The 15332-nt window shown below is 46.2% G+C and overlaps 1 protein-coding gene across 1 annotated transcript in view; it reads right to left on the bottom strand.

Annotated features, from left to right (window-relative positions):
- C10H7orf78 (chromosome 10 C7orf78 homolog) overlaps positions 1–15332 on the bottom strand; it is a 126932-nt gene that overhangs the window by 80798 nt on the left and 30802 nt on the right. Inside the window, exons 2-3 of the mRNA XM_078664422.1 lie at positions 2769–3149; positions 2629–2721 (exon numbers count right to left, since the gene is read on the bottom strand). Coding sequence (XP_078520548.1) covers positions 2629–2721; positions 2769–3149 — 474 coding nt within the window. The remainder of the gene's footprint in view (positions 1–2628; positions 2722–2768; positions 3150–15332) is intronic.

A 15332-nucleotide genomic window follows, 5' to 3' on the forward strand; every position in this document is an offset into this window, starting at 1 on the left:
CTGGAATAAAATCACCATCGACCAGATCTCCTCTTCTCTTCTTCAAAACCCCCCAGTCCACTCCTCAAACCCAGACCAAGCAGCCACCAACCTCACCCAATGGCTATCCAACAGCGCAAACATCCTAGCACCACTGAAAAAACGACAAATCAAACTAGGCAGCAAGAAGGCACCCTGGTTCAACGAGGATCTTAAGAAATCCAAGAAACTCTGTCGATCCCTTGAGAAAGCCTGGAAAAAAGACCCAACCACCAGCACCAAGGACGCCTTCAAAAACGCCACCCGCATACACCACCAACTGATCCGGAATGCCAAAAAAGCCGCTTTCAAGGACCGACTAGATACCAACGCCCACAACAGCAAAGAATTATTCAACATCGTCAAGGAATTTACCAACCCCTCAGCCAACTCCAACGACATCACCCCCTCCCAAGCCCTCTGCGACTCCCTAGCCCTATTCTTCCACAACAAAATTGCAGACATCCACAACAGCTTCGACAACCAACCCAAACACCAACCCACCCTACCCCCTGCAGGACCCGCACCCCCCCTGAACATCCTCAATGACTGGAAGCCAATCTCCACTGAGGACACCATCCGTCTGATGAACTCCATTCACTCAGGATCCCCCACAGACCCATGCCCTCACCACATCTTTAACAAAGCAAACTCCATCATAGCACCGCACCTCCGAGACGTCATCAACTGCTCCTTCAACTCCGCAACCTTCCCGGAAAGCTGGAAGCATGCCGAACTCAGCGCCCTCCTGAAAAAACCCACAGCTGACCCCACCGAACTCAAAAACTACCGCCCTATCTCACTCCTTCCTTTCCCGGCCAAAATCATCGAGAAAGCGGTCAACATCCAGCTCGCCGCATTCCTCGAAACCAACAAAGCCCTCGACTCCTCACTGTCCGGCTTCCGAGCCAAACACAGCACTGAAACCGCCCTCATCGCAGCAACAGACGATATTCGAACTCTACTGGACAATGGAGACACAGTCGCCCTCATCCTCCTCGACCTCTCCGCAGCCTTCGACACGGTCTGTCACAGCACCCTTTTACAAGGCTTCAGAAACGTCGGAATCCAAGGAAAAGCACTGGAATGGATCACCTCGTTCCTCACCGGAAGAACCCAGAGAGTCCGCCTTCCACCATTCAAGTCAGAGGCCACTGAAGTCATCTGCGGTGTACCTCAAGGATCTTTACTCAGCCCCACCCTCTTCAACGTATACATGAGCCCCCTCGCGGTCATCGCTCGCCAACACAACCTCAACATCATCTCCTACGCCGACGACACTCAACTGATCCTATCACTCACCAGAGACCCTAACACTGCCAAAACCAACCTGCATGAAGGAATGAAAGAAGTAGCAGAATGGATGAAGCCAGCCGTCTGAAACTGAACTCAGACAAAACTGAAGTCCTCATCCTAGGCACCTCCCCCTCCGCCTGGGACGACTCTTGGTGGCCAGAGACCCTTGGAAAAGCACCCATCCCGACGGACCACGCACGGAACCTGGGCGTCATCCTGGACTCTTCACTCTCGATGAACAGACAAGTCAACGCCGTTTCCTCATCTTGCTTCAACATTCTTCGCATGCTCAAAAAAACATTTCGCTGGATCCCCACCGAAACTAGAAAAACAGTCACCCACGCCCTGGTCACGAGCCGACTGGACTACGGAAACACCCTCTACGCCGGCACCACCACTAAACTCCAGAAAAAACTCCAACGCATCCAGAACGCTTCAGCCAGGCTCATATTAGACATCCCGCGCAATGAACACATCTCTGATCACCTGAAAAACCTCCACTGGCTCCCCGTCAATAAGAGGATTACCTTCCGGCTCCTTACCCACGCACACAAAGCACTCTACGAAACCGGACCCGAATGCCTCAACACACGACTGTCCTTCTACACCCCCTCCCGCCAGCTACGATCCTCCAACCAAGCCCTTGCCACTGTACCTCGCATCAACAAAACCCCCATGGGAGGTAGATCCTTCTCCTACCTAGCAGCTAAAACCTGGAACTCACTTCCCACTCACCTTCGCCTTACTCAGAACCACCTAGCATTCAGAAAGCAACTTAAAACGTGGATATTTGACAAATAATTCCCCTTCCTTCTTCAAGCGCCTTGAGACCCTCTGGGTATGTAGCGCGCTATATAAATTTTCTGACTTGACTTGACTTCCTGCACAAAGTAATACTGCCAACAACACAGGCACCCTTGCACCATGGTGCAAGAGTGCATGCCTTGACGCTAGGCATCTGAAGTGGTGCTAGCGCAGGAAAAAAGGACAGGAATGCACTTTATTGCATAAATACAGCGCATCTCACTTTGGTGAAGGGCTTGCTGCGCTGCCCTACATCAAAATCCCCGTAAATGAGAACCCTAGTTCTGCCAGTTGCTTCTTCAGTTATTGAGTGATTTTAATCAGCGTAACAATTGGTTGTAATTAGCCTTTTGGAGGTAAAACAATGCCTGATTCTTAAAACATTGTAAGTGCCTAAATGTATTTAACACATCATATACATGGGCTAAATTTCAATCTTAACTCACACATTTAAATTTCTCTTGCTTATGTTCTTAGCACTTGTGCACATCTCGTGCCCTTGTGTCTTACCTGTCTGAAATCATGGGGTTTTGGGTCCTTGTATGGCCCAGAGGGAAACTTTCCGTTCTTCACAAACATGAGGCTAGCTTCATAGGGGCCAATGTGAGGACGTTCTTCACAAACATGAGGCTAGCTTCATAGGGGCCAATGTGAGGAAACCTGGTCTGCAGATTGGGCGGTTCTCTCCTCCCGATGAGGTCAGGGAAGAGCTCCCCTTGCATCCTGTAGAGCTCACTCACTGTCTCCCAGAGTCTGATCCGGCTCTGTGTATCCACCTCTTCCCTTTCATACTCTGCTGTCTGCTTCGGCAGCTGCAGGGATCTGTAAAGCCTGACACTGAAGTCCGGTGGCTTCCTTCTCCATATGTCATTTTCTGGCGCATGTTTCGTCTGCACGACTGCCTTACTGCGTCTGATTGACAGCTCCTTGTTGGCAGAAAACTGCACTTTTCTTGCAAAAACAAAGTAAGGATCTCTGCTTGCACTTGGTGGTTGAACAGTAAATGCAATTTTTTTATCCATTTCACACATCTGTAAGAGTATAGAAAATATGCAGTTATCATACAGAGCTCTCAATGGTACATGACTGTGTTGCAGTGAAGCTAGCCCTTAAAGAAAAAGATGAATGTAACCTATGAAAAGAAATAAATTATTTAAATCATTACTAGGACATCGGGAAAAGGTTTGAAAAGTAGTTCATCTTAAAGTTAGTATACACAGAGCAGATAAGTGTGGGTTAATTTGCTAATATACGCGAACACAGGCAATGGCATTGGAGCCAGACTTCTTGGACAAAGCTTGTTTTCGATTTAGAGGAACATTTGAAAGGCAGGGCTGGTAAGAATTATATGAATAATAATAACAAGGCGCTGGGGGCCGTCGGGAAGATTAAGCGAGCTATTGCCCAGAGTCGCATGGTGCTGGGCTAACCTGCCGCCGGAGCCGGGGATCGAACCCTGATCCCCAGATTCCAGCGTCAGTCGCCCTGGCCGCGGCGTCACACCTCAGCATGAATACAGCTAATGATGTGTCTGCTTACGCTCATCTGTGATGTAGGAGACCCGACTGCAGTTTTTTTGTTATTGTAATATAGTTGTTCATTACACTGCGCACAGCGCAGGTAGTGTAAAGAAACACATAACTCCATCATTGCCCTCATTTAAACCTGCCTCCGCTTATTATTATTCTTATGCTGCCCTCTTGCGGTGAGTTTTATTACTTGAATTATTTTTTTAAAGGGAAAGGTATATTTAAATCTCTAGTGCCATCTTGTGTTTAGGATCTGAACTTGCAGTTTATTTTTCTTGCCATTCTCACTGAATTCGTCAATATGCCGCTTTTATTATATTACATAAAGAAGATGTAGGTGCCGTCCTTGTTGAAGAGGACAGGACAACGGTGAGAGATTGGATGGCCCAACCCCAAAATAGGAATACAAACTCTTGCAAGATGGCGGCTTGTTGATATACTGACCTAAAAAAATAAAAAGGATTCCTTTCTGTATACAAAACCTGTGGGACATTAACATCTAAAAGTGGCAAAAAAACATGATGGTTGAGTATACGTTTGAGCTATAACTAGTTAGCCTTTCATTGTAACGTAAACACTTCGTTGTAGGGAGAGTAAGACGCCAAGCTGAAAAGATAGTGACTGTGAGGTTAAAATATGACCCTGGGCTAATCGAAATTTTGAGTAATCATTTCACAAGCGGAAAGAGGCTGATTCCAATAAGTCAACGTGTCACTTTCTATATATTGGATACTGTACCTCAAGCATACAGTTGCACACTCGAGCAGTGGCGTAACGAAACTTGAGGGGGCCCCCCTGCAAACTACAAAGGAGGGGCCCCCCCTCCCATCCTCCGTGCCAGTCTAGAGGTCTCAGGCCAGCGACCCGCCATACTGCAGGGGATGCGGGCTATTGTTACGCCATTGTCACCAATACAGCCGTGATAAGTAACACTGGATGGTGGAGTTAAAGGTTGGGCTTAGTCTGCCCGCAGGCTATCATACGTGGTGGTCCATTCATTACAGGGTCCCTGCCATCAGTACGCCAGGGAAGTTTGCCCAATTTTAGGTGGGTTTCCTGATGCAGACTCCTGTCATGATATACAACGTCGCGCCCACTCATCGTTCAGTTTTGACAAAAGTGCATCCACTGCTCCTTCTCGTTTCCGTTTTAAAACATTAGACAAAGCGACAATGCAGTATTTCAAAAGCAGATGTAACTACAAAGAGCACGTTTTGATAATACATTTTTATTAGTAGACAATAGCAATCTTAAGAGGCATTGCATAGCTTCATACTCACTTTGACCCAAATTCCATCACAGTCTCTCTCTTTCTCTGTCAGTCAGTCTATCACTCTCTCTTAGTCAGTCAGTCTCTCTCTCTCTGTCAGTCTCTCTATCTCTCTCTCTTTCTGTCAGTCAGTCAGTCTCTCTCAGTCAGTCAGTCAGTCTCTCTCTGTCAGTCTCTCTCTGTTTTTTAGTCTCTCTCTCTCGGTCAGTCAGTCTCTCTCAGTCAGTCAGTCTCTCTCTGTCAGTCTCTTTCTTTCTGTGAGTCAGTCTCTCCCTTTCTGTCAGTCAGTCTCTCAGACAGTTTCTCTCTGCCAATCTCTCTCAGTCAGTCTCTCTCTCTGTCAGCCAGTCTCTCTATCGCAGTCTGTCTCTCTCCCTCTGTCAGTCAGTCTCCCTCTCTCTGTCAGTCAGTCAGTCTCCCTCTCTCTGTCAGTCAGTCTCTCTCTCAGTCAGTAAGTCTCTCTCTGTCAGTCCCTCTCTCTGTCAGTCTCTCTCTCAATATCTCGCTCTCAATCTCTCTCTCAGTCAGTCTCTCTCTCTCTGTCAGTCTCTCTCCCTGTCAGTCCCTCTCTCTGTCAGTCTCTCTCTCTCAGTTTCTCTCTCTCAGTATCTCTCTCTGTCAGTCTTCCAGACAGTCTCTCTCTCCTCTGTCAGTCTCTCTCAGTCAGTCATTCTCTCTCTCTCACAGTCATCCAGTCTCTCTCAGTGAGTCTCTCTCTCTCTGTCAGTGACTCCCTCTGTCAGTCAGTCTCTCTCTGTCAGTCTCTCTTTCTCTCAGTCAGTCTCTCTTTCTCAGTCGGTCAGTCTCTCTCTCTCTCCGTCGGTCAGTCTCTCTTTCCCTGTCAGTCTCCCAGTCTCTCTGTCAGTCAGTCTCTCTGTCAGTCAGTCTCTCTCTTTCTGTCAGTCTCTCTCACTCTGTCAGTCTCTCTCTCTCAGTCTCTCTCTCAGTCTGTCAGTCGGTCAGCCTCTCAGTTTCTCTCTCTCCTAGTCTCTCTCTCTGAGTCTGTCAGTCTCTCTCAGTCAGTCATTCTCTCTCTCTCGCAGTCAGCCAGTCTCTCTCAGTGAGCCTCTCTCTCTCTCTCAGTCATTGACTCTCTCTGTCAGTCTCTCTCTCTGTCAGTCAGTCTCTCTCTGTCAGTCTCTCTCTCTCATTCAGTCTCTCTCTGTCAGTCTCTCTCTCTGTCAGTCTCTCTCTCTCTCAGTCAGTCTCTCTCTGTCACTCTCTCTCTCTCAGTCAGTCTCTCTCTCATAGTCAGTCACTCTCTCTCAGTCAGTCTCTCTCTGTCGGTCAGTCTCTCTTTCTCTGTCAGTCTCCCATTCTCTCTGTATCTCAGTCAGTCAGCCTCTGCCTCTCTCTGTCAGCCTCTCTCTCTCTCAGTCAGTCAGTCTCTCTCTCTCAGTCAGTATCTCTCTACCTCAGTCAGTCAGTCTCTGTCAGTAAGTAAGTCTCTCTCTTTCTCTCAGTCAGCCAGTCTTTCTCTCTCTCTCTCTGTCAGTCTCTCAGCCAGTCAGTCTCTCAGTCAGTCAGTATTCAGTCTCTGAGTCAGTCAGTCAGTCTCTCTACTCTCTCTCCACTCTCTATCTCTCTACTCTGTCCTCTCTATCTCCACTGTCTCACTCTCTCTCCACTGTCTCTCTCTCCACTCTCTCCCCACTGTCTCTCTCTCTTTCCACTCTCTCTCCCCAACCTCTACACTCTCTCTCCACTGTCTCTCTCTCTTTCCAATCTCTCCCCAACCTCTCCACTCTCTTTCCACTGTATCTCCCTCTTTCCACTCTCTCTCTCCAACCTCTGCACTCTCTCCCTCCACTCTCTGCCTCCACTCTCTCGCTCTCCACTCTCTCGCTCTCCACTCTCTCGCTCTCCACTCTTTCTACTGTCTCCCTCCGTTCTCTCTCTCCACTCTCTCTCCATTCTCTCTCTCCACTCTCTCTCCACTCTCTCTCCACTCTCTCTCTCCACTCTCTCTCTCTCCACTCTCTCTCTCCACTCTCTCTCTCTCTCTCCACTCACTCTCTCACTCTCTCTCCACTCACTCTCTCCACTCTCTCTCTCCACTCTCTCTCTCCACTCTCTCTCTCTCCACTCTCTCTCTCTCCACTCTCTCTCTCTCCACTCTCTCTCTCCAATTTCTTCACTCTCTCCACTCTCTCTTTCCACTGTCTGACCACTCTCTCTCTTTCCATTCACTTTCTCCACTCTCTCTCTCCAAGCTGTCCACTCTCTCTCCACTCTCTCTCTCTCCGCTGTCTGTTGGGACAGCAAACAAGGTGTATTGCTCTACCGTGGCACATTACTTTTAATAAGTCCAAATAAGACGATCAAGACCCAAGACGCCTTCAACAAATATAGCGATTTTTTGCCATAAGACTCACTCAACCCTCTTTGCAGCGCAGCACCCTTTCCTTGTTATCGGTCCTTCATTTATGGGAACTGCACCCGTAGGCAGTGATTTCTTGACAAACACTTGTATTCCAGTTGCATCTAATGGTAACTTCTCAGATGCTTCTAACAACATTAAAAATTCTCAGCACAGAGAATCATTTTCAGAATTTGAATATAGAATCATTAAATAGATGTTTCTAAACAAGGATCAAAGTGACTTTATTTCCCATCCACAAAGTCACAGATTTATAAGAACACCGAGTACTGGAAAGAAAACCCAGGGCCACTTGCAGCCCCCCCCTGAAAGCAATCAGCTCCGTCTAAGGGTTTTGACAACTAATGATAGGTTGTCACTGAGTGTGCAGGGGCCATTACCTCGACAGCTGCTAAGACAGCTCAGCCGGTTGAGCACTTGTTGCTGAGGTCTGTAAGTGCCCTGAAGGTCACAGCTTCCAAGCCGGTCAGGCCGGACTCAGCCTTTCATGCGGGAGGGGAGCAGCACACCTGCTCCCTTGGAGAGGAGCGCCCCATATCTGGTGAATGCTGCATGCACGTGCTGCGTGGGTGTAGGGTACACTACACACCAGCCCATCTGCACCTCAAGTCTTTAATCATCACAATGTGAAACGCGAGGTGTAATTAGGGGGGCGGCAGACCAGAGTGGCCGGGCCGGGTGCCCTGCATCAGAGTCAGACAGAGGAGGCACCTGGCAGCACGACTGCACCATTCTACCCTCCCAATTCTGCCCCCATGACATCACATCGTCATATACCTGGTTGAATCTCTGGTCCCATGGACATTTACCCTGGCTGTACTTCTTCACGGACACCCGAACTTACACTTCAGGGGTACACGTCACGTCCTCCGACCTCAATCCAAGCGTTCCACCTCACACAACCTCCCTACCTGCACAGACACCCAACGCCGCGCCAGTGCCACTCACCATCTCCCTCCCCCCAGCCCATTACCAACACCTGGTCCTTTGGAATGATAGTGATACCTTCCAGAGTTCACACACCCACCACCCCCTGGGCCCCTGCCTTCCAATCCAACTACTACTGCTCCCCTCCACATTTGATTTTACCTCACGAATCGATTAACAAACGTTCTCCTCTTATGGGCCGCTACCACACCTCACAGGCGCCCATAATTTTATATGCCCCGTTCGCCCTATGCCAACAAATTAATTGCCCATTCAAAGTTCTACCAGTCCTGAGCTGAGCTCTACTAATACGCACAGCGCACACCATCCTGATGCGCCACACCCAGAGCGCAAGGCTAGCAATGCAGGAAAGGGCAGGGCAGGGGCCGGGCAATTTCAATCAGGATTATAAGGCCCCGTACGTCAGTGACGGTGACGGCAGGGACAAACTTACTTAAGTTCGGACAGTCTGTCTGAGCGGTGGGCGGCGGGCCTGGCTGGCTTTCTCTTCTTCTAATCTCTTCTCTTCTTGTCTTGACTATGGGCGGTTTGGGCTTGACCTGGCTCCTTGGGGTGGGCGGGCTATGCGCGCCCCTGATGCCACACCTTGTGTTTACGCCGCCGGCGATTGCGTATGTGCTGTGCCGAGTGCCGACAAATGTAATGAGGGCATCATTGGTCACTACTCACGACACCAGCCAGCCAGTCCTGCCCCCAGTCCCCCAGCCCCCCTCCCCCCTCCCCCCTGCACCCCACGTGCATACGCAGCGGAATTGAAAGTGAAAGAAAGTCAGGACTGGACAGGACTGACTGGGAGTAAACAAGTGTGTGTGCGCGCATCCACAGTCTGTCCCGCCGCCTGATTCATCGATCGATTCGGCATTTATAATATTTGCATCAGAGTGACTGTGCCCGGGGTGCCGTGCCACTGACTGGCCCTGCCTGCATCAGACAGAGGAGGCTGACACTGACAGAGTGCCTCACTCACACGGGCCCCGGCCGGGCCCCACCACCCCCCCCAATTCGGACTTGACTCTCGGGGCGCGGGGGCGGGGCCCGCCCCGCACCATTTCAAACTCGTCTCGCAGTCAGACTCGGCCCGGCCGCGCGCGCACAATAACATTTAATTCGAATTCGAAGTTTGGAACTAGAAGGAAGAACTGCTGCTTAGTGCTCACAGTCACTCACTGACTCCCAGGGCCCCGGCGGCCAGGCCGGGGCCCCCGGCCCGCCCGCACAATTTAAAAAACGAAAGACTGAGACTCACAGGAGCCCCGGCCGGGGCCCCCGCCACGCGCCGCCGCCATTTCAAACTCGCAGGGGCCCGGCCCGGGGCCCACGCTGCGCACCATTTTTTTCACAGCCTACTGTATGCGCAAGTAGCATGTGTTATACGTGAGGGGCCCCTGCAGGGCCCCCGGATCCAGTGGCCCTCGCGGGGCCCCCCCGCAAAGCGGGGGCTGCGGGGCCTTGTGTTACGCCCCTGCACTCGAGCCAAACCTAAAAACTTTGGTAAACTTTAGGTCTGATTTAAAGTTTAGCAGACAGGGTACGAGTCGGAGAACTCTGTCTACCGGATCCTGGGTTAGCCCGCCTCTTTTAGATTTGGACAGACCTTAAATATTCCATTGTAGAGCCAACTGGGGAGAATGCTGCCTCCGTCGGCGAGTAGGGGCCGTTGGTGGAAGTACTTTACACCGATTGCCTTATTTATGGTGGGTGGTGTAAAGTCCCCCCCCCCCTGCACGTCACTGCTAGGCACTAAAGGGCAAGAAAAAATAATATTGATCCCCACACTCTGGGAGACCATTTCCAAGGTGTGTGGGCCATTAGCTTTTTTTGTTTTTCAAAAACAAATTCCCACTTTGGCAGTGTGCTTTTGAAACACAAAAAGCTTTTGAAGTTGGATGGCTGTCTGTCATTGTGTAAATTACATGAGCTACATATGAGATAACCATACAATATTTTGATTGGCAATTGTAGGTGTTTGGTTTCATTTGGTGGTAGAACTACACTTAAAGCTAGGTTACATTATGTTTGCTGATCTTGCTTTCCGTCGAATTCTTTGGACTTTTCCTTTTTTTTTTTTTTATTGAACTCAATCCAGACAGGTACATAACAGAGAAAAAAATGCATACTAAAGAAGAGTACAAGTTGAAGTCATAAACCATCATAGTCATAATCATAATCATATTCGTATTCAAGGGTTTCTCATCGGTAAGAAAGAAAGAATAATAGAATAAAGCAATATTTGATACAATAAGTAATACAAGACCTTTGATGAGTCAGAGATTTCCCCCAATAATTCACAAAATATATTACATCAAATAGCAAGAATTTTTAGATAATACCCTGTTACATATATTATAGGTTAAATGTTGCCTTCCATCCCATCAAAGCAAATCTAGATAAATGAATTTAATCCTGCTTTCCAGCTCAGAACTGGAGACCAAATTGATTCGCCCATTCTTTTCCATTTAAGCCCTCTTGTAGAATATATGGCTCTCTCGAAGCTGAAAACAGCTAAAAAACGAGCCAGCCACATCTGGAAGATTGGTGGTTCGGCTTCTTTCCAGCGGGCCGACAAAATAATTCTAAGTACCGCCGTACCTATAAATAATACATTTTGCTCATTCTTTGATAGAGCGATCGATGAATCATGTCCTAAAATAACCAATGAATCTGTTTCTGGAAGGTTATGGCCAAACAGCACCTCCCAGTAATCAGCAATCATATGTTTGATTTGAGTGAGTTTGGGGCAACTGCTTAGCATATGTATTAGGTTAGCCGGTCCTTGTGTACATCTTGGGCATAAATCATTTTCCCTTTTACCCCAAGAATACAATTTAGCGGGTGTATAATAAAGGCCAAAAATGGTTTTATATGTTTGGGCTTTAAGGTTACTAGCCCTAAAAAGTCGTTGGCTCAACTCTAAACTTTTATATATGTCAACATTGGGATTGCTAAGTTTGGCTGCCCAGCTAGATTCAGTTTTTTCTAAATCATCTTGTACATTAACAAGGAGAAGATTATATATAACACCAATTCTTGTATAAGATTGATTAATAGCCTCCAAAAGATCTATTTTCTGTAACCCAAGGGTGGGTCCCTTAGCCTTGAGGTTTGTATATATTTGCACATATTTAATGTAGTCCCCGTTAGAGAGATGATATTTATCCTTAACATCTAAGAAAGTAGTTTCTAGCTCATGTACAAGAAAATCTTTAACACGCAGGATTCCAAGTCTCTGCCATTTCCTTGCTATAATGTCGTTTGAAAATGGCAGGGTCGCCTTCGTATACCACAAAGAGGTATACCTATTCCATTTAGTAATGTGCAGGTGTTTAGTTACGTTGCCCCAAACCTTTAGTGCCCCATTTATAATTTCATATTTCCGATCATTGTTATAATCCCGTGCCTCAATCTGTTGTAAGAACAATCCATTGGCCTTATCCCCTAATAATAGCTCATATATTGAGGGTGGCATATTATTATCAGGGGTTAATACCCTTACATTAGAGCTAATCAATGGGGTCATTTGTTTAAGAAGTGCGGCCCAGTGATACATACTAGTATTAGGTATTGCCAACCCACCTCTTTCGCTAGGTAGAGATATTAACTTGTGAGACCTTCGGATTTTACCATGTTGCCAAACAAACTTAATCATAAGGGATTCAAGAGTTTTTAGGATCTTAGGATCAATAGCGAGTGGAATTGCCCGAAACAGGTAAAGGCATTTAGGAAGTATATTCATTTTAAGGAAATTAGCTCGCCCTTTAATAGACAAATTGAGCCCATTTACTCTATCCAAATCTTTTATAATTTTTTGAATCAATGGGATGAAGTTAGGGTTAATTATGGTTTTAACAGTAGGAGCAATGACAATTCCTAGATAAGTAGCATTTGCAGCTCTCCTTTGATCGTTATAGTTGATGTTGTCAGTACATAATACAATTGTCTTCCTTTTATTTAAAGAGTATCCAGAATAAATGCCATATTCTGTAGTTATCGCCTCAATTTCCTCCATAGCCTCAATCGGGTTTGATGTTAAGACCGCGATATCATCAGCATATGCTAATACTTTAGTAGAAAACGGGCCAAGAACGATTGGGTTAATACTGGGGCTCTCAATAAGTTTCAAGATCAAAGGGTTAATATATAGAGCAAATAATAAGGGGGAGCAAGGACACCCTTGCCTCGTACCTCTAGTTATGCTAATATCATCAGATTCAAATCCCATCAGTTGAACTTTAGCTTTGGAAGACAGGTACATTGATCTTATCGCCTTAATAAATTTGGGGCCGAAATTGTTTAGTTGCATAATTGCCCACAGGAATTTCCACGAGACGCGATCAAACGCCTTCTCGGCATCTAATAGTATCATTGACATTCGGCCCCCCGTGACCATCATGGCATCAAACAAGGCAATTACTCTAGATGTATGGTCCGTTGTTCCTTTGCCAGGAACAAAGCCATGTTGCCACGGGGGGACGATTTGCTCAATAACACTACTAAGTCTCGTGGCTAACACCTTAGCGTATAATTTGGAATCCGCGTTGATTAATGATATGGGACGGTATGACGTTAATTGCTGAGGTGATTTCTCTTTTTTGGGAAAGACAATTATATTTGTATTATTCCAGGAATCCGGGGTTACCCCGTTCCATTGAATACCTAAAAAAAGATCATGAAGTATTGATCCCAGCTGAGAGCTCAGAATTTTATATAAGTCTATGGGTAGCTTATCAGGACCTGCTGCTTTGCCCGGTGCAAGTGAGGTTAGAGATAATAATACCTCATCTAGGGTGATTTCTCTTTCCAGATCCTGACGTGTAATATCATCTAATTCTTTTATACCCTCGGTGTTATTAATAAAGTTATTCAGAAATTCATATTCTGTATTTGATAAAGCGGTAGAGTCTTCCGTATATAGATTCTGATAATACTGCTGAAATAACGAAGTGATCTCATCTGCCTGCGTATATGATTTACCATTATCAGTTCTCAATTTTATCTGATTGGAAACATTCCTTTGCCGGGTGTGTAACGCCAGCTGCCTCCCCACTTTTTCCCCGTTTTCATAAATATCTCTCCTATGAGCACTGTAAATCTGAGCTGCTTTTTGACTAAGGCTATTGTTTAGCTAATTTTTTAATAGAGTAACTAAATACATTGATTGTGTAGCATCTGCCCCATGGGAAATAGCTGTGGTATGATCTTCCTCTGCCTTAGCCAAGGCTATTACTTTAGCGTTAAAATCATTCTTATTTAGCTCTCTCGCTCTAGCTTGGTAGCTAATGGTCTCGCCCCTAAGGGCAGATTTAAAAGAATCCCATACAGTGTTTCTGGGGGCACTAAAGCGGTTGATATCAAAAAATTCCTCCGTCCATTTTTTAATGTGTTTAATGTATTCATTATCAACCAACAGTTTTCGATCAAATGACCACTGTCGCGGCTGCTTTCGATCGCCAACTGTCAGTGTGAGAACCAAAGCATTGTGATCAGATAAGATCTTAGGATGTTTTGTAATTACCGCCTGAGCCACTAAATCCCTAGTAGAGAAAAAATAATCTATACGGACATGTTTTTGATGTGGGTGAGAAAAGTATGTACATCCTGAGTCCTGCTGATTCTTAACACCCCATATATCTACTAGTCCCAAACTATTTATGAGTCTCCTGATAGCCTTATATACTTTAGGTTTGCGTCCTACATAGCTCTGCTGATTATGGTTATTTTGATCGTTGAATAGATGTGTTTTTAAAGAAATGTTAAAATCCCCACAGATCACTAGCGAACCTTGCCAGGTTGCAAGCTCAACTTCGAGTAGTGAGAATACTGTCGGATCGTCCTGATTAGAACCATAAATCGTGCAGATAATCAAACCATTTGCTAATTTCGCTATTGCCCATCTACCATGTGGATCAGAGGCAGCACATATAGGTTGACCAAGATAAGTTTTAGCGAGAATCGCCACCCCTCTTATGTTTGATGTTTGGGTAGAGACGGCTAGCAGATTATATCCTCTGAGCCTCAATTGTGATCTTTTATCCCATGAAACATGCGTCTCTTGTAGACATAAGATGTCTACAGGATTAAGCTTTATTAATTCACACAATCGACGTTGTTTTTCCCTGTTCAATAGGCCCCCAATATTCCAAGTTTGAATTTTCAATCTAGCCATTAGTCAATGAATCAGTATATATAAAAAACTCTCTAATTCTCTCATTGTAGTTATCAAAGATCTTTGACTTCTTCATCATGCAGTTGCTTACTTTATTTATACAGTTCTTAAAATTTACACAAAAAAAAGCTTCACCCTCTGGATCAGGTTCTTTTCCTTTTTCCAACCCCCCCCAAACCCCACCCACCCACCCTCCCCCCTGCAGGTCCCTCCCCCTCTAGGGACACCCCCCTGCAATTAGTAGGCAATCGGACTCTGCCAGAGTCCTGGTGATGCTAGCAGTGCAGCGCCTGAGCTACCGTATCTATTTTAATAATGTAGTATAGGTTTAAGCCTATAGGAATAGAGAGTTGCATACTAAACAATAGGCAATACCTCAAAAGAAAAAAAAACATAATAATCAAACAATAATCAATCGATGGTAGTGACTTAGCAAGAGACTCTATATTCTATATTACAACGTTACTAGCCCCTATCTATTAATCTCATCGAGGTAAGCCTTTGCTTTAATTTCTGATACGAAAAATTTGGCCTGCGCCCTGCCCATACAACCTTTAGCTTTGCGGGGTTATTTAATTAAGCCTGGGCCCCCTTTTCTTGAAAGGGTTTAATTAAGGATCGTAGCCGCCACCGCCTCTCCACTGTAGCATGGCAGAAGTCAGGCCTAGTGAAAAAAGAAACCTCATTACATGTAAGTTTATGATCGGGTCTAGCTTTCTCGGCCACTGATTGTCTCAATAAAAAGTTCCCAAAATAAATTAGGATAGCACGAGGATAGGGGCCGGGTTTAGCAGGAGGGTTAAACGGTATCCTGTGAGCTCGTTGAATCTCAAGTTCCCAGTACCAATTTGTTAGGTTGGGCATAGACTCCTTGAATAGTTTAATAACAAATGCGCGTACATTCTCCCCCTCCATTTTTTCCGG

Source organism: Lissotriton helveticus, chromosome 10 (genome assembly GCF_964261635.1).
Source record: "Lissotriton helveticus chromosome 10, aLisHel1.1, whole genome shotgun sequence".
Taxonomy (NCBI): domain Eukaryota; kingdom Metazoa; phylum Chordata; class Amphibia; order Caudata; family Salamandridae; genus Lissotriton; species Lissotriton helveticus.